The sequence below is a fragment of the Aegilops tauschii genome, chromosome 5 (assembly GCF_002575655.3).
Source record: "Aegilops tauschii subsp. strangulata cultivar AL8/78 chromosome 5, Aet v6.0, whole genome shotgun sequence".
NCBI classification, from domain to species: Eukaryota; Viridiplantae; Streptophyta; class Magnoliopsida; order Poales; family Poaceae; genus Aegilops; species Aegilops tauschii.
This window is the reverse complement of record NC_053039.3, coordinates 306,692,245-306,714,132: the sequence shown is the minus strand read 5'-3', so window position 1 is coordinate 306,714,132 and position 21,888 is coordinate 306,692,245. Positions and strand designations below refer to the sequence as shown.

General features: G+C 47.3%; 1 protein-coding gene across 1 annotated transcript in view; it reads right to left on the bottom strand.

The window, feature by feature from the left end:
• LOC141022793 (uncharacterized) overlaps positions 1 to 21,888 on the bottom strand; it is a 67,423-nt gene that overhangs the window by 4,644 nt on the left and 40,891 nt on the right. The window contains exons 2-3 of the mRNA XM_073499058.1: positions 3,890 to 5,167; positions 3,636 to 3,736 (exon numbers count right to left, since the gene is read on the bottom strand). Of these exons, the coding sequence (XP_073355159.1) occupies positions 3,636 to 3,736; positions 3,890 to 5,167 (1,379 nt within the window). The remainder of the gene's footprint in view (positions 1 to 3,635; positions 3,737 to 3,889; positions 5,168 to 21,888) is intronic.

Here is a 21,888-nt window from a genome sequence, read left to right as displayed (position 1 = left end):
TTCTATGTCCCATGCAAGAGATGGGAGTGAAATTCAAACATCTGGGCGTCGTGGCTCGGCCGAAAAGATTGAGAAACTTGATTTTTTAATTCCTGTAATTCCAAAACACGCCTGAAAATCATGAAACTTGGCATGGTGTCATGACATGGCACCAACATGCTGCGGTAATATTTTTGGCCAAATTGGGACAAGCTTTGGTGTAAGCTTCTTGCAAACCGGAGCTTCCCTCAAGAAGGCTCGTGGTTCCGAGAGGGAACATCTCACCCCCGTGTGCGAAACGACATACGTACACTGCCTTCTCCCGCCTTATTTTTTTACACAACCTGATTAGACCAAATAGAAGTACCGTGCTAAATTTTGGAATTATTTCGAGCTCGTTTCGCCTTTTTTATACATTAATTGAGTTTGTAGGCATTTAATGTGCATAATTCAAATTTGAACTACAAGCATGCTCCAGTGCACCAAAGTTGTTTGAAAAATCACATGTGTGTCCTTGGGTGAATTTCTAGGTCCCATGCAAGAGATGGGAGTGAAATTCAAACATCTGGGAGTCGTGGCTCGGCCGAAAAGATTGTGAAACTTGGTTTTTCAATTCCTGTAATTCCAAAACACGCCTGAAAATTATGAAACTTGGCATGGTCTCATGACATGGCATCAACATGTTGCGGTAATATTTTTGGCTGGATTGGGACAAGCTTTGGTGTAAGCTTCTTGCAAACTGGAGCTTCCCTCAAGAAGGCTCGTGGTTCCGAGAGGGAATGTGTCACCTCCGTGTGCGAAACGACATACGTACACAGCCTTCTCTCGCCTTATTTTTTTTACACAGCCAGATTAGACCAAATAGAAGTACCGTGCTAAATTTTGGAATTATTTCGGGTTCTTTTGGCCTTTTTATACATTAATTGAGTTTCTGGGCATTTAATGTGCATAATTCAAATTTGAACTACAAGCACATGCTCCAGTGCACCAAAGTTGTTTGAAAAATCACATGTGTGTCCTTGGGTGAATTTCTAGGTCCCATGCAAGAGATGAGAGTGAAATTCAAATATCTAGGCGTCGTGGCTCGGACGGAAAGATTGACAAACTTAGTTTTTTAATTCCTGTAATTCCAAAACACGCCTAAAAATCATGAAACTTGGCATGGTCTCATGACATGGCACCAACATGCTGTGGTAATTTTTCTGTCCGATTTGCGAAGGCCCACACATTAACAATCAACAAAGTCATTTTAGAACAAGTGCTGTCACGTTACAAATCGGAAACACAAGTATTATTGAAACCGTGGGCGTTCGACTTACCAATTACGTGCGGCCACGCGTCCCCTTTTTTTATTGGCTAGGAGGTGCCGTGCGGGGTAGCTATTTGAGTACGGGAGGCGTGCGATCAGACCCCTATGCGTGCTCATCGGGAGGAGAGCCCTTTGACCGCTACCCGCCGCGCACCTCCCTCCCAACGTCTCCATTAATGGCGCACGAGCACCTGTTCTACGGCGTGGCTATATGTCTCACTGGACTGAGATTTAAGAGAGAATAATGAAAATCTGAAAAGAAAGTTTTGCACGGATCTTGATGTAAGATCCGACGGACCTATATAGCATCCACTGCGACTTATAGCAAGCATGATGAATATAAGGACGATGACAGTGGATAATAATTGTCTTACATATTTAGAAACATAATTAAAAAAGCCACATGCGGCAACGCCCTAAATACACAAGGGCAAAAGAAGAAGGAAGACAACAATCTGGCTCGCTGATCTCTACTTTCTTGATGCGTTGCTGCAGGCCGCGGGAACTAGTCTGCGTGGCGAGCGGCGACGAGCTCTTTCTTGTCCTCAAGATGCTGCTTGAGAGCATCCACGGATTCCTCCACCAACCTTCTGCGCTCGATGTGCAGCTTGTTATTCTCGCCCTAAGTTTCTCGACGATGCCGTTGGTCCTCTTCAACAAGGCAGTGGTCTGCTCCTGCTGCTCCGCACTTCCGACGATCTCCGCCCTCAGCAGATCGCGCTCGGCCCGGAGCTTCGCATTGCTCTTATTTAGTTGCCGGATGACGTCGGTAGACTGTTCAAACGAGGCTTCCAGGTCATCCTGCAACCTCGCACACCTGCAGATCTGATCCATCTGCCTATGGACGAGGGCACGCATGCACCTGTAAGAGTCCTCGCCTGCCCGTGAGGCATTTTCCCAGGCCGCCGCGGCAAGGGAGGACATCTCTGCTGCATTCGCGGCGCGGCGGGACATCTGTTCTGCTTCCGCGGCGCGGTCGGACCAGTCTGCTGCATCGACGGCGCGGCGGGTCCTCCGTACTGATTCGGCGGCGCGACGGGACCTCTCTGCTGCTACGGCCGTGCGGCGGGACATGTTGGCTGCTATCGCGGTGAGGCGGGACATCTCTCATGCTCCCGCTTCCAGGCTCGCCTCTCCTTGGTGGCAATCTCTCGACCCAGAGCTCATGCTGGCCATGGCGGACGCAAGGGAACGATGATGAATGACTTGTTTTTTTTGACTTTTTCTGGATGAGGAGTTGAGGAGGAATGTGCAGTCATCTTGGAGTAGTAGTATTTATAACCGCGTAGTAATACGCTCCTAAGTGGGAAACCATTTAGGTTTTGATCGGTGTGAACAGGTTTGCAATTTGGAATGTGACGGGAAGCATGCTCAAAATTTACTGACGGTTATAAGTGCGGCACTATTCCGGAAGGCGTAACGTGGGCACATATGCCTTCTCGGCCGCGTACATGGCGTTTGCACCATAGGGTGCACCGCAATAGGCAATGTCAGCACACGTCTTTTAATTAGAATGGGTGTGCCCATCTAGCGCACACATGTTGATCTATCTAACTGTTGTGGCTAATCACAAACAGTTCATCCATGTGAAGTGTATGCCATCAATCGCGGACACTTTGATCTGGCGTACCCGTTTCTGTTCTGTTGCCTAATCGCAAACAGTTAATCCTTCTAAAGCGTATGCCCTCAATCACACACACCTTGATCTGGCTGACCGTTTCTTTTGTGTTGACTAATCACAAACAGCTCATCCGAGTGAACCGCATGTTGTATATCGCACACACCTTCATCTGGCTGCCCGTTTCTTTTGTGTGGCCTAATCACAAACAGTTCATCCGAGTGAACCGTATGCTCTATATCGCACACGCGTTCATCAGGCTGCCTGTTTCTTTTGTTCCGCCTCATCGCAAACAGTTCATTGGACTGAATCTTATGCCCTGGATCGCACACGCAACTAAAATCTGAACCGTGTTTGATGCATCCTCCATCGCAAACGTTTTCACCTTTTTGACGGTTTTCATACAACACCGTTTGCGATTATGGCATCGCACACAGTTTCTCGAAGGGTCTCTGATCGTACTGTCACATTAGCAGCATCCTGCAGTAGTCTAAAGGGAAGACGAACGTGCTTGCCAAGACGACAAGCCTCACAAGAATGGTCGTCAACCTTATTACATGAGAAAGAAAAACTCTAAAGAATCTGACACATAATGGTGGAGTTGGGATGGCCGAGGTGGGCGTGCCAAAGATCGACACTAGCAGCGAAGGCGGCGAGACGACGGGTGGTGGTGGCGCCGAAGGGATGCACCGGGTAAAGCTCGTCCGGGCTGTCACATCGGTGTAGTACCATCCGTGTACGGGTGTCCTTCACAGAAAAGCCGATATCGTCAAATTCAACAGTGATAGGGTTCTCACGAGCAAGGCGACGAACAGAAACAGGATTGGTAACTAATTTAGGAGACACAAGAACATTAGACATGTTAATGGGAGTAGAAGTAGAAGGAAAAGACATATGACCGACATGTGTAATGGGAATGGAGGAACCGTTACCAACGGTGATGCGAGTGGGAGTATGAACAGGAGTGGCGGATGTGAGGTTACCGGGATGAGCAGTCATGTGAGCGGTGGCGCCCGAGTCCATGTACCAGTCACCGCCGCCACCGTAGGAGCTCGGTGATGGGGCGGAGTGCAGAGCAGCGAGAAGGGCCAGGTCCCACGGCAGCGGCACTTGGGGAGGGAGAAACCCTCCATAGGCCGGTGTGGGAGCGGCGCCGTAGGTGCCGTAGGCGGGCGCGGCGCCGTAGCCGCTGTAGGGGTGACGTTCTGCACAGTGAAGAGCGCCTAGTGGCTCGCCGGCCGAGGCCCAAGGATGCCCGAAGCGGGAGCCCGAGGAACCGGCATCGAGTACGCGTGTACGACGCCCGTCCATGGGTTGGTGCCGTAAGTCCAGGGCGGGGTGGCCTGCTGCTGCTGCTGACGAGGGCCCCCCTTGTGCTTGTTTGCGACCGCCCCCGCGGCGGTTGCCGCGGCGCCCGCCACCCTGCTGCGGCTGCTGGGGGCAGCGGGTGGGGCGGGAGGCGCGGGCGGGAGGGGGTAAAACCCCGGAGGCGCGGGGGCCGCCGGCTGGTGGCGGGGCGCAGGCGCGGGCGGGGCGGCCGGTGGAGGGGCACCACACTAGGTGCCGGCGGCGAGGGCGTGGTGCTGCACACGCTTCTTGACCCCCTTCATCCGGCGCTCCTCCAACCGCGAGTATGCCACGAACTTGGGGAAGAAGGGCTCCGGTTGAGGGAGAGGTTGGAGGCGGCATTACCGAAGTCCTCGTTAAGGCCGCGGTGAGCGTGCTGAGGAGGAGGTCGTCATCAACCTTGGCCCCAATATCACGGAGCTCATCCGCCAACGTCTTCAGGCGGCGGCAGTAGTCATCAATAGACTGATCATCCTGATGACAGTCAAAAAATTCCTGCTGCAAAAAAACGCGGCGCTGAAGCTTGTTGTCGGTGAAGAGGCCGTTGAGCTTGACCCACATGGCGCGGGCGTCATCACCATCGCTCACGACTGTGTGAAACAGGCCCTTCGAGATGGTGGTGAAGACCCACCGGATGAGCATGGCGTCGATCGCGGTCCACTCGGAGTCGCCCACCATGGCGCGGGAGTCGACGAAGCCGTCAACGTGATCCACGAGGTTGTTCTCGTGGAAGAGCAACGAGAAGTACGTCTTCCACGCGAAGTACGTGGCGTCGGTGGCATCGAGGACGACGGGGACATGTTCGTGGATGTTGATGTCACGGATGTCAGCGGGGTCCGCCCGGCGAAGGGGTTGTAGGAGGAGGAGCTGGAGGAAGTCATGTCGGCATGGGAAGTCGAGCGAGGCGGCCCTGACTGGCGATCGTGCGGGGCGGGTCGGGCGAGGCTAGCGGCAGGAAGCAGCGCTAGTGGGCGGGGCGATCGGGTGGACGGGCGCTGGCGATGCACTGGCGCTGGCGGGCAGCGGCTAGTGAGGCGGGTGCAATCGGGCGGGATCGGGAGCGGCAACAGTTGGCGAGGCTGGCGGCGGGATCGGGCGATGCACTGGCGTGGAGAGCGAGACAGGTGCGATCGGACGCGATCGGGAGCGGCAGCGGTTAGCGAGGCTGGCGTCGGGAATGGGATCGGGAGCGGCAGCGGTCAGCGGGGCTGGTGGGGGGATCGGGAGCAGCGGCCAGCGCGAGAGGCGCGCAGACGGCGGCGGCGGCGGTGGCGGAAGCAAGAGGAAAACCTAAAAAACTGATACCATGTAGAGAATGATTTGGTGCATCAATAATTGATTGATCGTGCAGTAGGCACATATATATAGATACAAGGGGCGCGACCGGTATCTTGTCTCCTAAGATACACGTACATACAAAGGGAAACAGACACTACAGGTACTGCATACGAAACCCAGACCTACGTACATGTACACATGTTCAACAGTTAGTTAGGGGCTAATCCCCTGTTAGCTAAACCCCCTCCTAATTAGTCAAATGGCCCAATGTCACGTGTATCCCACCTCTAATTATCCATTTAAAAGAAAATGTTAAACAATGTCAATGACACATGTGCCCCACTGAATAGTAACAGGGACTAGTCAAACATTGACTTGGTCAACTGGGTCCTCTGGACCCACCTGTCATCCACTATAGCTAACCCACAGTGTGTACCATAGCATTTTACTGTTATAATTCAAATTTAAAATAAATTCTAGAAATTTCAGAAAATCATTAAAACTTTGGAAATTCATAGAAAATAAACCGCAACTCCGATGAAAATAATTTATATATCAAAGTCGATCAAAAAATATAATGAATCTGAATATGCCATCCACACCCATGTCAAACACCTCTCACATAGCAAACATTGAACATTTCCACCTAGATCAATATACCCATAAATCACTAGAGCTGGGAAAATATTCCCGGATATTTTCCCTCTTCTTTTAAAATGCTTAGGTATGCACTAGAGCATGTCATTAACACATTTTTTCCGTGACATACATCTGTGATGCATTTGATTGCTCTGTTATTTATTGTTTCCATCACATTAATTCTTTCTAGTAGATCCCGAGACCAATGTTGATTCGGTGATGGACTACGTCTACTTTCGAAGATCCATTGTCGCCTATTCCTTTCTCTCTATCGCTTGCATTAGAGTAGTATTACTGTTACAACTTTATCGGTAGATCCTATACTTCTGCATAGCTTGTCTTTGTTAACTGCTATTGGTACCATCCTGTTATCCTATATGCTTAGTATAGGTTTGTTGTTATCCCATCAGTGGCCCTACATCCTTGTACATGTTGCCATGTTGTACTAACTGGGTTATCCGAGGTGAAGGATCATTATACATAGACCTAAACACCCACTGGTACGCATCGGTGCTATACAAACGGTCTTTAACCCCTTTCCGCGATGGCATTTGGAACCATCGCCTAGTGAGTGACGGTGATAGGGGGGTCCTTCCCACACGACCCAGAAATCGTCGGGGATAGGCCCTCCTGGGACACAGGCTGGGGCAAAATGAGCTCGTGTGCGATCGGGCGAGGCATCGAAACCCAATCATTTCCGTTCGTATGTACATCCCACACGGTGAATCCCAGAAAAATATTTCCGTTCGTGTGTATATCACACACAGTCAATCCAAGGAATATGTTTCCGTTCTTATGTACATCCCACATAGTCAATCCAGGAAAAATGTTTCCGTTCGTATGTACATCACACACAGTTTTATGTATAGGCTCGTGTGTGAAAGGTGTAACTATCACACACGCTCTGCCTTGGTAAACTATTTGCTTTTATCAACTACATCACACACAATTTGATGAAGAAAACGGTGTGGCATTGGGCTATCCATCACAAGCGCTTTTACTGCCAGAACCGTTTGTAAAGTTCCATGACCGTCTATTCTCTTTTTACATCGCACATGCTGTTTTCTTTCTAACCGTGTGCACATTATTTTATTAGCTCCTGTATATTTTTATTTTTGCCTATAATTTATTATTTGAATTGGAAATTTTGAAATATGAAACGTGCAATTCAAATTCTCAGCACAATGGTTCAACAACGAATCCATAAATAAAATTGCCAGTACAATATGTTCAGTAATTACAGGCGGTAAAGGTGAAGAGACAAGTGTAAATCATTTTGACTGCCGATGGTGTTGAAGAAGTGGAATGCCCATAATGTGCCTTCCTGCATGCCATATGCACCAAGATCGCCCACCCATCCTTCACTGCCTTCAAGAAGACTTCTAGACCATTATCATGGTAGCATGAATTATATACTTTAACCGTAGTTGCCTCCACTCCGGTCATGTAGTTTGCAAGGTAATCATCAATAAATAGCTTCGGAAACCATTGAAAAGAGAAAATATCAGATACTGAGGTCTAATAGAGTAACTTGTTGTGGGCAGGGGAAAAAGCAATACATTACTTACCATCCTAAAGTTCACTGTTGTCTTGGACAAAGTGTAAATAAAGAGCTTAATTCCAATCACCCATTTCTTTCGCCTAACAATCTTTCTCAGTTTCCTCACTTGACGCTTGTTCATGAATATCTCATTGCCCCATACGCAAAAGGAATTGACGCGTGGATCAGTACCGCTCATATATGTACCTACAAGCAACCAGTAAATGTTAGAAGCTAAACTGAGATTGCACAAATGATGTAAAATACAACTACCTATGTTCCTAAGTACAAGTTTTTTTTTTTCAGATTTCAATATGAACTACATACGGATGTATATAGAATTATAGATATAGTTTAGATTAGAATCTAGATTCACTCATTTTGCTCCTTATGTAGTCTATATTGGAATCTCTAAAAATAATTATATATAGGAATAGATGGTGTATAAGACATGGGATGCAGCTAACCTCGACGACAAACAACAACATCGCCCATTGTAGCCCTGTGTAAGTACATGGAAAGCCAATGTTAACTACAACAGGGTTAATGAAAGGATCGAGAAGAGGTGTCTATAGGGGGGGGGGGTGATTAGACCCTCAACAAAGAAAAGTAGCAGTTTTTAATTTCTTCAACTTAAGGTGGAGTTTTAGCACAAGTTTAAACATTCAAAATACATTTCAAGCAAGCATGGCAAGAGTATATGAGCAGCGGAAAGTAAAGCATGCAAGTTGCAAGAATGTAAAGGGATGGGATTGGAGTACGCAAACGCAATTGGAGACATGAAGATTTTTTCCGTGGTTCCGATAGGTGGTGCTATCGTACATCCACGTTGATGGAGACTTCAACCCACGAAGGGTAATGGTTGCGCGAGTCCATGGAGGGCTCCACCCACGAAGGGTCCACAAAGAAGCAACCTTGTCTATCCCACCATGGCCATCGCCCACGAAGGACTTGCCTCACTCGGGTAGATCTTCACGAAGTAGGCGATCTCCTTGCCCTTACAAACTCCTTGGTTCAACTCCACAATCTTGGCGGAGGCTCCCAAGTGACACCTAACCAATCTAGGAGACATCACTCTCCAAAAGGTAATAGATGGTGTGTTGATAATGAACTCCTTGCTCTTGTGCTTCAAATGATAGTCTCCCCAACACTCAACTCTCTCTCTCACAGATTTGGATTTGGTGGAAAGATGATTTGAGTGGAAAGCAACTTGGGGAAGGCTAGAGATCAAGATTCTTGTGGTTGGAATGGAATATCTTGGTCTCAACACATGAGTAGGTGGTTCTCTCTCAGAAAATGTATGCTGGAAGTGTAGGCACGTTCTGATGGCTCTCTCCATGAGTGAAGAGTGGATGGAGGCGTATATATAGCCCCCACACAAAATCTAGCCGTTACACACAATTTACCAAACTCTGTGAGACCGAATCGAGAAACTCGGTCAGACCGATTTAGTTCAAAATGTGAACGTTGGGCTTTTCGGTGGGACCGATATGATCAACTCGGTGGGACCGATGTGCTAGGGTTAGGGTAAAACCTCAACTCGGTTGGACCGATTACACAAACTCGGTGGGACCGATTTTGGTAATAAGCTAAATAGAGAGTTGGTCAGGCAAACTCGGTGGGACCGATTGCTTATCTCGGTGAGACCGAAATAATTGCAACAGGCAACAGAGAGTTTGCAAGCCCATCTCGGTGAGACCGAGATCCCATCGGTGAGACCGAACTGATTAGGGTTTCTGGCAGTGGCTATGTCAAGTGAACTCGGTGGCGCCGGGTAGATCAAATCGGTGGGGCCGAGTTTGACTTTTGGTTTGGGACATATGTGGATATGCGAAAGTGGTTGAGGGCTTTTGGAGCATATCACTAAGCATTTTGAGCAAGCAAGCCATTAAGCAACACCTCATCCCCTTTTAATAGTATTGGCTTTCCTATGGACTCAATGTGATCTTGGATCACTAAAATGGAAATGTAGAGTCTTGAGCTTTTGAGCTTTTGCCAATCTTCCGTCCATAGCATCTTGAAGGGGTTCCACATCCTCTTGTCCACGCCACTCCACTGTTGAACTCATCTAAAATATACTAGATAAAAGTATTAGTCCAACAAGAGATATGTTGGCATTAATTACCAAAATCACCCAGGGAGCACTTGTGCTTTCAATCTCCCCCTTTTTGGTAATTGATGACAACATACATCAAAGCTTTAGAGAAAGATATAAAGAATAGCAAGTAAAGCTTTGAAAGGACATGTAACATGCATAGGTCCCCCCTACATGTATGCAATCATGTAAATATAGAATATAAGATCATGTGAGTGCATAAACATGACAGAGCAAGCAATGAGTTACATGTATCTTGGCTATATGCATCAGAGCAAATGATGTGAATATAGGAAGTGTACCTTCATGTTCATGAGTCCTTCTTGCAAACAATATGTACATCAGCAAGAGATCATCATGCACATGAGTGTGATGGATATACTTACCTTGTGATCTTGAGCTGGCTTTGGAAGAGATGAACCTGAGTAAACAAGGTTAGATAACACAGAAACATCTACTGAACTGAGCAAGAACAGCAAACCACAAGAGTACCAAGATTGGGATGACATGTAGAGAGTGAGTACTAGGTACTCCTATTAGATATAGACATGTCCCCAAAGGTAAAGATATGCAATGAATTCGAAGATTTTCTTCCCTAGGATGTCTTTCTTCCCCTGAATCTTATGTGGGATAGTGGGAGAATATAGGGTAAAGAAAGTCAGAGCAAAACAAATCAGAGCACAATAATCATAACACGAACTAACATGTCTTTCCCCTCTTAAAGACATGTGACTTCTCTCCTCTTGAATACCAAGCATCTGGGGCTCTTGATGTGACTAAGCACTCTCCCCCTTTGTTGTGATTAAGCTTTGATGTGATCTCTCTCTCCCCCTTTGACATCAATTTCCAAGAAGGGATCTTCTGGAGTGTAAGTCAAAATAGGTTTGGTCCTTGAGTCACAAATCAAAGCAGCATATAGAATGTGATGCAGGTAGAGGACAAGAATCATTGAGTGGAGCTGGAACAAATATGCAGGATGCAAATGGCAAATTGTCTTCTCAGCATTCAAATCGGTTACACCGAGTTGTTTTCTTCGGTGGTACCGAAATGGTTTGGTTTGACCGAAAGTGACAAACCGGTGTGGCCGAGTTCAACTCAGAGAGAACATTTTGTCATCTCAGCTCACTAGGCAAATATGATCTCACAAAGATTTGCAAGGAATTAACTGAAGGATTTGCAATGAATTGGATGCAGGGAATGCAAAAACGAACAAAGAAAGGAAAAGAAATCAAAATGAAGTTTTTTAATTAAAGAAGGGGAACAAATATGCAAGAGACAAATGCAAGAACACAGAGAGACACTAGAGAACTTTATCTAGAATTGATCGGCGACAAAGTCACCTATGTTAGAGTATATTGACCGAGGAGTCAAGTGAGAACACTTGATCGTAGTTCATGCTCATCGTTTAAGCTCAAACTAGGGTTACCATTTTTCGTTTAAGCATTTTGATGTATTCACATCTTGTTGAGCTGCTTTGACCCATGATTTGGGGTAAAGCTTCTCCAAGATGGAATAACATACCTTGGGTGGTGGTGTTGAACTTGATCATGTAGTTGAACTTGTGTGGGATGCTCAAGGTTGATGTAGCACATCAAGAGTTGGGAGCATCGCTTGTAGTTTGAGTTCATCTACCTACATGGGTTAGTCTTGCAAGTAAGAGCACTTGTGTATCCAAAATGACAATCATGAAATTTGATACCAAATGAAATTTGATATAGAGGAATTGTCAAAGGATATGTTGAAAGGTTTCATGCTTCCTTGTCTTCAACCACCATATTGTAGATACTTAGTGATGTAGAGATTGCTCAAGATGTGAGTGATTTGCAATCTCATAGATTTTGATTCATCCAAGTACCTACAAGGGTTAGATAGCATGCAAGGGTGCAAATATATCCAAGACATATGATCATCAACATAAGAGAAATATCAAGGATTAGTCAAAGGCTCATGCCTTGCATGTATCCAAATGGAGTTCCTACTCCAAGTTTGAAGCATCAATGGTGTTCAATTCACCTCTCAAATGGCAAAATACTTTCTCATCAAGCGGTTTGGTGAATATATCCGCCAATTGCTTATCGTTACGAACATGCTTAAGATGAATGTCCCCTTTAGCAACATGATCTCGAATGAAATGATGAAGAACTTCAATATGCTTAGTTTGAGAATGTTGCACGGAATTGTGAGCAATCTTAATAGCACTTTCATTGTCACAAATCAATGGAACATGTTTCACATGTATGCCATAATCTTTAAGAGTTTGGGTCATCCAAAGTAATTGAGCACAACATGAACCGGCGGCAATGTATTCCGATTCGGCGGTGGATAAGGATACCGAGTTTTGTTTCTTGGAGGACCAAGACACAAGAGATCTACCAAGAAATTGACAAGTACTCGAAGTGGACTTCCTATCAACCTTGTCTCTGGCATAGTCCGAGTCAGAATAGCCAACAAGATCAAAAGAAGACCTCTTAGGATACCAAATGCCAAAGTTTGGTGTATGGATTAAGTATCTCACTATCCTTTTCACAGCCTTAAGATGACATTCTTTGGGGGGCGCTTGATATCGTGCACACATGCACACACTTAGCATAATATCGGGACGGGAGGCACATAGATATAACAATGAACCAATCATAGAGTGATACACCTTTTGGTCAACTGGCTCGCCATCCTTGGTCAAGTCAAGATGTCCACTAGTAGGCATGGGTATATTCATACCTTTGCATTCTTGCATGTTGAACTTCTTGAATAAGTCCTTGGTGTACTTTGTTTGAGAAACAAAGGTTCCCTCCTTAGTTTGCTTGATTTGCAAACCAAGACAGAACTTGAGTTCACTCATCATAGACATCTCAAACTTCTCCGACATTAGCTTCCCAAACTTTTCACTAAAATGGGGGTTAGTCGAACCAAATATGATATCATCAACATAAATTTGGCACACAAATAATTCATCATTAACCCTTTTAGTAAAAAGAGTAGAATCAATCTTTCCAACCTCAAAGCCTGTTTCAATAAGGAACTTGGTCAAGCATTTATACCACGCTCTAGGAGCTTTGTGAAGTTTGTAAACATGGTCGGGTTTCTTAGGATTAACAAAGCCGAGAGGTTGTTTAACATAAACTTCCTCCTCAATTTCACCATTTAGAAAAGCACTTTTAATGTCCATTTGGTATAAGGTGATATCATGGTGATTAGCATAGGCAAGTAAGATGCGGATGGACTCAAGTCTAGCAACGGGGGCATATGTCTCACCATAGTCCATACCTTTGACTTGAGTGTAGCCGTGGGCGACGAGACATGCTTTGTTGTGAACGACTTGTCCATCTTCGTCTTGCTTGTTGCGAAACACCCATTTAGTACCAATGATGTTGTGGTTGTTGTCGGGCTTCTCGACCAATGTCCACACTTGGTTTCTCTCAAAGTTGTGTAGCTCTTCATGCATGGCATTTATCCATTCCAGATCTTCTAATGCTTCTTCAACCTTCATAGGTTCAATGCTAGAGATGAATGAATAATGTTCAGAAAAATTAGCCAAACGAGTTTTAGAGCGAGTGATTCTCCCGGTTTGGATATCATTGAAGATTTGTTCAATGGGATGGTCTCTTGAGACTCTTTCTCGAACTCGTGAGAGCTTTTGCTTGGGTCAGGGTGGAACATCTTCTTCATCATCTTGTTCTTCTTCTTGGCCTTCTTCATTGTTGACGTTGTCGTTCTCTTGTCTAGGTGGAGAAGGAGGTTGATGAGGTTCATCTTGGTGTACTTCCTCGTTCTCTTCATCTTGGCGTGTCCCACTTGTGGATGCTTCCATGTCAACCCTTGGTTCACCTTGTCGTGAGGTAGAAGCTTCCACTTGGACGGACGAGGTACTCTCCTTCACCTCCGTTGGACGAATCTTGCCAATAGACAAGTCTTGGATTGCTTCCGAGGGGTCTTTGTCTCCTACATCAATTGGTAATTGCTCTACTTGCGAGCCGTTAGATTCATCAAACTTCACATCTACCGTCTCTTCAACCTTTCGGGTGAAACTGTTCTAGACACGGTAAGTGTGAGAGTTTGACCCATAACCAAGTAGGAAACCCTCATGAGATTTAGGAGCAAATTTAGAACGACGATGCTTATCAAGAATATAGCACTTTGATCCGAATACCCGAAAGTATCCAACTTGGGGTTTGTTACCGGTGAGAAGCTCGTATGCCGTCTTGTTGAGTAGCTTGTGAAGATGCAAGCGATTTATTGCATGACAAGCTGTCTCAACCACTTCCACCCAAAAGTGTTTTGGCGTCTTGTACTCATCAAGCATCATTCTCGCCATCTCAATAAGAGTCCGGTTCTTCCTCTCAACAACTCCATTTTTTTAGGTGTGTACATCCCTTCTTCATCAAGAAAGGTATTCACATTTGCGTTCTTGAACTCTGTTCCATTGTCGCTTCGAACCTTCTTGATCTTCACTTCAAATTGATTTTGGGCCTTCCTAGCGAAGTTCTTGAAGATCTTTTGGACCTGCGATTTATCATCAAGAAAGAACACCCACGTAAATCTTGAAAAATCATCGACTATAACTAGACCAAATGAGTTTCCACCGAGACTCTTGTATGCATTGGGACCAAAGAGATCCATATGAAGTAGCTCGAGCGGTCTTCTCGTGGTCATGATGTTCTTCACGGGGTGACTTCCTCCAACTTGTTTTCCTGCTTGACAAGAACTACACAATCTATCCTTGTCAAATATAACATGTTTGACTCCAAGGATGTGATCACCTTTAATAAGCTTGTCAAGATTTTGCATGTCCACATGACCTAACCTTCTATGCCACAACCAACCTTTAGAAGATTTAGCAATTAGGCAAGTTCTAGGTTGAGCCTTTTTAGTGAAATCAACAATGTAAAGATCACCTCTACGTATACCGGTAAAGACCATATTGTGGTTATCTCTACGAAACACTTGGCAATCTACTTCAGTAAATAGGACATTAAAACCAAAGTCAGCAAGTCTAGATACAGAAAGTAAATTGTAGCCAAGAGATTCAACGAGAATAACATTTTGTATGGAGCTATCATGTGAGATGACCACCTTACCAAGGCCAACCACCTTACCCTTTGAGTTATCACCAAAAGTGACATACTTTCGAGGGCCGTCGTTTTCAGCAAGCTCACGAAACATATCCTTGTCTCCGGTCATGTGATCGGTACATCCACTATCAAGGACCCATTTGTCGTGGAATTGTCACGGCAGATGTCCTTGAGCTAGGACTTAGTCGTGGAGCCATCGCAGCTAGGAAGCTTGAAGGGGTTAAGCGGGACAAGGAACACGAGGGTTTATACTGGTTCAGCCCCTTACGGTGAAGGTAAAAGCCTACGTCCAGTTGAGGTGGTATTGATTAGGGTTTCGATGACCAGGGAGCTAAACTGCTATGCCTGGCTCTCGACGAGATCTTCCTTGTCTCTAAAACCGCTGCCGGGTCGTCCCTTTATATAGGGAGGCTGACGCCCAGCAGCTCTCAGAGTCCCGGCCGGCTCATAAGAGTGTCCGGCTCGGACTCTCAACTATTCTTGCCTTACACTACAAGTTCTACCATGATAATGATTGCAACTACGGGCCTTAAGCCATATCCGGGTCTTAAGCCCATCTTTGGCCCACCGTCTTCAAGCTTGGCGCCGGGCTTCTGGTAATGACCATATGAGTAACCCGGCCCCTCCTGGCGGGTGACTCTAAGGTCTATATCCTCAACATTAGGCCCCAGATTGATTTGAGCCGGCTCATGTCAATCTTCAATTCTTTCGACAGAAAAAATCTCCGGCTTACCATTGTGTGAAGGCCATAACCCGGCGTGACGTCATTCTCTGAACTCCGGGTAATCCTTCGTGACGTCATCTTCCATTAAGCCCGTTTTTTACTCCACCAGATCCGCAACGGATCTTATCTTTACTGCCATCCCGAAAATCGAGGTGCTTCATGGGGAGATAACCACGCCGTGGTCTCCTCGTTTCTTGCGCCCACTTATGAGCTCGCCCTTATAAATAGGCCGGCCCGACGGGCCTTCAGCCACTCCTCTCTTCTTCGTCTTCTTCCTCGCGCCACTGCTCCCCTGCTCGAGCTCTGCTGCTGCCGCCGCCGCGGGTCTTCTCGCCGTCACCAACTCAGGCCGCTGCATCACCCTGATTTGACCAGAGAAACACGACGACCTCCGCGACTCTCCAGCCCCTGTAAGTCCTGCTTGCCCTGTAGAACAGATCTGCCGTAGGGTTTGTCCGCGTTCTTCGTGTTCTTCGCCGTCGCCCACAAGCTCCGGTAGTTTTCATTTTTACTGCCCTTTTCTGATCTTAGCTCTGTATAGAACCACTGCGGTAGATGTTTTAGCACCCATTTCCCACGCAAGTAGACCTCTTTTCACTGCATAAAGGCCTCATTCGAGCTCAAGAACTCCCCTGCGTCTGTTTTTTAGGTCTAGAAAATTTCCTTTTGACCGACCATTTTGATCCAAAATATTTACTGCAATGTGTGAAACCTGTTTTCACCACACTTAGTAAAAACTACACTCATTGATTCATGGCGGTTTACATTTCCGGCTTAAAGAAACCACGCGCCATAGAACCTTCCGACTCAAAGAATACCATGCGCCATAGAATTTTCTGGCTCATCAGTGATAAGGCCGTAGACAATCGAGTTACTCTCAATACCTTGGGCGGCTTAAATAACCTGGCGCACTTAGATATATGTCATTAGTCCCCTCCTAAGGCCTCCATCACTTGCAATTGGATGAGGTCCAATGTCACCAACGAGACCTTAGCAGATTTTGTCAAGTCAGGCTATCTGCCCAAGAAGGACGTCATGTCCTACCGTGCCCCCGACCCATCAGAGGAGAGACCACACCCGAGGGACGGGGAGGTGGTCATTTTTGCGGATCACATGAGCCGGGGCTTCGCACCGCCCGGCTCAAAGTTTTTTAGAGACGTGTGAACTTCTTTGACCTGCGGCCACAAGACATAGGACCCAACTCGGTGTCCAATATCTGCAACTTCCAAGTGTTCTGCGAGGTCTATCTTGGAGAGGAGCCCAGTCTGCTGCTCTTCAGAGAGCTTTTCTACTTAAACCGTCAGAATGAGTGTGCCAATGGGCCAAGTTTGGAGCTAGGTGGCATCTCCATTTAGCGGCGGAGGGACTGACTTTTCCCTTACGCAGAGCCGCCAAGCCACCCCAAAGACTAGAATCTGACGTGGTTCTACTGCCAAGACACATCGCCGGTTGATGAGAGTCCATTGCCCGGCTTTCGCCCCTCGCGTTTGGAGCCAACACACCCACTGTCAGACAAGCTGACTCAAGCGGAGCGCCAACCTCTGCTCCCCACCATAAACAAGATCAAGGCTCTCCTGGGCAATGGTCTCAACGGAATCGATCTGGTCCGGGTCTGGATTTCCTGGCGGGTGATCCCATTGAGCAGCCGGCCCGGCTTAATGTGCGAGTACACGGGCTGAAAGGATGACCCCCAGAGACACAGCCGCAACGATCTTCCTGAAGATGTTGCAGAGGATATGACCAAGGCTCTTTTGAACGAGAGCCTGGCAGACTGCGGGAGGACCGGGTTAGCCCCCTTCTGCAAGACCAACCCAGCCCCAGCGGTAAGCCGCTGATCCGAACATCTTATCTTCTTCCATATATAACTTTCATCTGAATCGTTTTAAGAAACCATCATTGTATTTTTCAGGCTAATGACAAGTTCTGGCGGGTCAAATATGACCATGAGGCGGCCAAGAAGGCCAGAAAAGCAAAGAAAGCCGCTCCCCGTAAGAAGGGAAGTAGGCCAACTGCTTCGGAGCTGATGCAACTAAGCGACAGCTCCGAGTCAGAGGTAACCCCTGAACCTGTAAGCTCTTTGTTACGTTTATTGTTTATTTCTGTCCGCATTACCAACACTTGTTCATCAACAGGATGACACCGGAGCCAGTAACCCGGTGGTTGAAGAGGTAATGTCACTTTCCTCCGACTCGGAGCCCTTGCTAAGGCTGAAAGTCCGAAGGGTAAGCCGGAAAGTAAGCTTTTCACATCCTTTAGCTTATCAAGATCCTCAATTTATTTTGAAGCGACAGGTTCATGAGAGCCGGCGTCACACCCGGACCAACAAGGACACCGACCTCTCCTCCGGGTTACCTGACGCATCAAGGAAGCGCCGAACTGAGGTTATCTCCCACTTGTACCCTTTTCATCCTTTGGCGGGTGTTATACGTCAGCCACTCAATTCTTCTGACTCAACTTATCAGGAGACTTCCCCCTCTTCGGGCGACTCTATGCAGTCGAATCTTCCGGCTTTCAAGACCGTGCCCGGGTAATGATAATCATCTCATGTTATACTTGTCTTTACTTACCCTTTTGTGCTTAATCTTTTTTGTCTTTTCAGTGCTCAAGCAAAACTCAGCAAAAGGGCGAAGAAGCACAAGCCGGTCGATGAGCCGGATTTGCCTGAGCCAGAGGCAGCCGCTCAAGAACCGCCAGCTGCCTCTGCTCCTGAGGCCGCTGCCCCAACCAACAAGCCCATAACAGAAGCTGCTGTTAACCCGGAGGCCTCCAGCTCGGCTCAACCAGCAGATGACCCGGACGTGGTAATCACCCGCACGGAGTTTGTTGAGCCGGGGAGACCTACGGCGCTGGCCAAGTGCTCCGCCAAAGGGGAGCTGCTAGAGTCCCGCCGGGTTAACCTGGGCCTCACGGACTACGCCAATTTGAACATTGGAGAGATCGTCTCCGGCTTCGTCAGCCAAGTGCACAAGAGCCAGGACGCAGAGATTGCCATGGTGAACCAGATCCAGCAGAAATCTGAGGTATTATTCTTCTGTCCTCTTACTTACTGCATAGTTACCTTTACCATGCTAGCCCCCAAGTCGACGACTTATGATTGAGTATGTTGTAGACTTTAAGTTCCGGCTTACTCACTTGAACTGGCAAGTTGTAGATAGAAACGTTCGATAGGCATTAGCCCCCAAGTGCCAAGTGTCTTTGCTTGGAAAGTGCTTGGGACTTTTAAAAATGCACAATAACTGTTCATCCTATAACCCGGAAATTATGCAGGCTGCTTGTAAAAATTTTGAAGCTGACATCTCCGATCTGAAGAGCCGGCTGAAGACACAAGAAATGGAGACCCGGAAGGCAAATGCTAAATTTGTGTCCAGCATCGCCGCGCAAGAAAAGCTGAAGATGGAGTTTGACGCTGAACGGAAGGCTTGGGCCGAAGAAAAGGCCGCGCTGGTGACTCGGGCTGAACAGGCGGAAAAGGCTCTCTCCGAGAAGACCGCCGAACTCTCCGGCTTAAAGCGCCAAGTGTCCCAGATGGTGGCCGCAATCTTCGGTAAGTCATCTCACCGGCTTTCATCAAGTTTAGAATCTTTATATCTCATAACTCATCCTTGTCAGCGGCTTATCTGATTCTGTTAAACAGGTCCCAGAAGTGCCAACCTCAACCAGAGTGTGGTAACCAAGCTAAAGGCCGTGTACACCCTGGTGGAGCAACTCTACACCGGGTCACAGCGTGCCTTGGCTGTGGTGGACCTATCCAACGAGGTGCCGACTCACCTGGCGGAAGTTCTGCGCCGGCTCGCCGTTCTGCCTCAACGTATCCAAGAGCTGCGACGGGCCTCTGCAAGAGCCGGAGCGATCGCCGCGCTGAGCCGGGCCAAGGCTTTCCTTCCCGAGTTAGACCCGGCGGACATCGCCCTCAGCTATCCAAGTCTGAAGGAAGACGGCACGGCCTTCGACCAAAGAGACTTTGCCGCTTGCGTGAAGGTCGTGCGCCCGGTGGCCACTCTTATCGGAAATGACACAGATCTGACCAAGTACCAGCCGGGTTACAATGCGGAAAATTAGAGGATCCCGACCCCTCGCTATGAAGCCCTGAGTTTAATCCCGCCGGCTCGTCAGCACACCTTCGCCCCGGAGATTGACCCGGCCGGGTTAATTGACGAGGAAGCCCGATTCGAAGCTCTGAGCGGCATCGACTAGAAGTCGTCGACTTTCCAGACCTTGGGAACAGCCGGAGGAGAAGAGAGGGATGAGCCGGAGACTTCAACCCAGCAAGCGTCTTAACTTCTGCAGGCAGCTTATAAAACAATGCTCCACCCTTTTGGACTCGATGAGTCTTGTAATAGAGTAGGGCCAACACTTTATCTCTGCCGTGCCGTCATGCATGCCTCGAATGCTGAAGTCTATTGAAGTTGTCTCCTTTATATTTCTCCGGGTCATGATGGATCATGTATTTTCCTTAAGCTCAAATAGTTGCCTGTAACTATCCTGCATAAAGGGACAAATCACAAGTCTCTAGGCGGCTTACCGCGTTGAGAATCATAGGTTTTAGATATATAACCCGGATATGAATTAAAAAGGACTGGTCCTCAAGTATGTCCTTAATACAGCCGTAATAACACACTTAGCGGTCAGCAAGCATACTTCCGGTTTAGATAACCCGGATAATAAGGTTGGTACCTTAATTCCGATTTACCTGTCTTAATAATTAACACTGTAAATCAATGTTAAGCCGGCAAAGTGAGACCCGGCTGTACACACTTTGAAATAATCAGAAGAAACTTACGATAAAGCCAAAGAACTTAGGGGCTTCCGGTTCGAATACGACCAGAGACCCAGCCCAAAGGGGTTATGCTAAGATTCGAATGCGATCATATAGCCCCCAGTGGGTGTGGCGATGCCAATCAAGAGGGTACCGACAGCTATGTTCTCTTTGGTTCGAATACGACCCATGTTTGAACAGGAAGCCCCCAAATGACCCTAAGAATTGTTTAACGACGCTGATTCGAATATGATCCACGTCAGTTCTCAAAGGGGTTAAACTAAGATTCAAATATGATCAAAGAAAATTCCCCAATGAGCTCGGCACTTTGCCAATCAAATGGGTATCGACAGCTATGTTCTCTTTGGTTCGAATACGACCTATGTTTGAACAGGAAGCCCCCAAGTGACCTTATTGCCTACGGCTAGATTCGAATATGATCATAAGCTGGATCCTCCTTCAAGTTATCATGTAATCTTGCAATGAAAACAACACGTGCACATTTGGAGGAGAAAAAAGGACAGAGGTCCTGCTTTATTACTTATCATAATATATACATGGCTTAGAGAAATATGTACATTATGAGAGCCGGTGGCTCAAGTGTAGTAAGGCCGAAGCTGAGCTATGTTCCACGGCCGACGGGTTTCTTCCTCCGACTTACGTGAATCTTTGTGCTCCCGAATGTCAATGAGGTAATATGACCCGTTGTGCAAATTCTTGCTGACCACAAAGGGCCCTTCCCAAGGCGGGGATAACTTGTGTGCATCTGTTTGATCTTGGATGAGCCAGAGCACGAGATCGCCTTCCTGGAAGACCCGGGATTTAACCCGGCGACTATGATAACGACGCAGGTCTTGTTGGTAAACCGCTGAGCGGGCTGCTGCCACATCACGCTGTTCGTCCAACAAGTCAAGAGCATCTTGGCGTGCTTGCTCATTATCCGCCTCAACATAAGCCGCCACTCGAGGTGAGTCATGACGGATGTCACTGGGGAGGACTGCTTCTGCCCGATAAACCATGAAGAAAGGCGTAAAACCTGTAGACCTGTTAGGAGTAGTGTTGATGCTCCATAACACGGACGACAACTCCTCCACCCAACAACCCGGCGTCCGTTGCAAAGGGACTAAAAGCCGGGGCTTGATGCCCTTCAGAATCTCCTGATTAGCTCGCTCAACTTGACCATTGGATTGAGGATGAGCCACCGAGGAAACATCAAGTCGGATATGCTCTCGTTGACAAAACTCTTCCATGGCGCCTTTGGACAGATTGGTGCCATTGTCCGTTATAATGCTGTGCGGAAAGCCAAAGCGAAAAATCACCTTTTTCATAAATTGAACCGCCGTGGCTGCATCACACTTGCTAACTGGCTCCGCCTCAACCCACTTGGTAAATTTGTCAACTGCCACCAAGAGGTGGGTCTTCTTATCCTTGGACCTTTTAAAAGGCCCAACCATATCAAGCCCCCAGACCGCAAAGGGCCAAGTAATTGGGATCATCCTCAGCTCCTGAGCCGGCACATGAGCCCGTCGTGAGA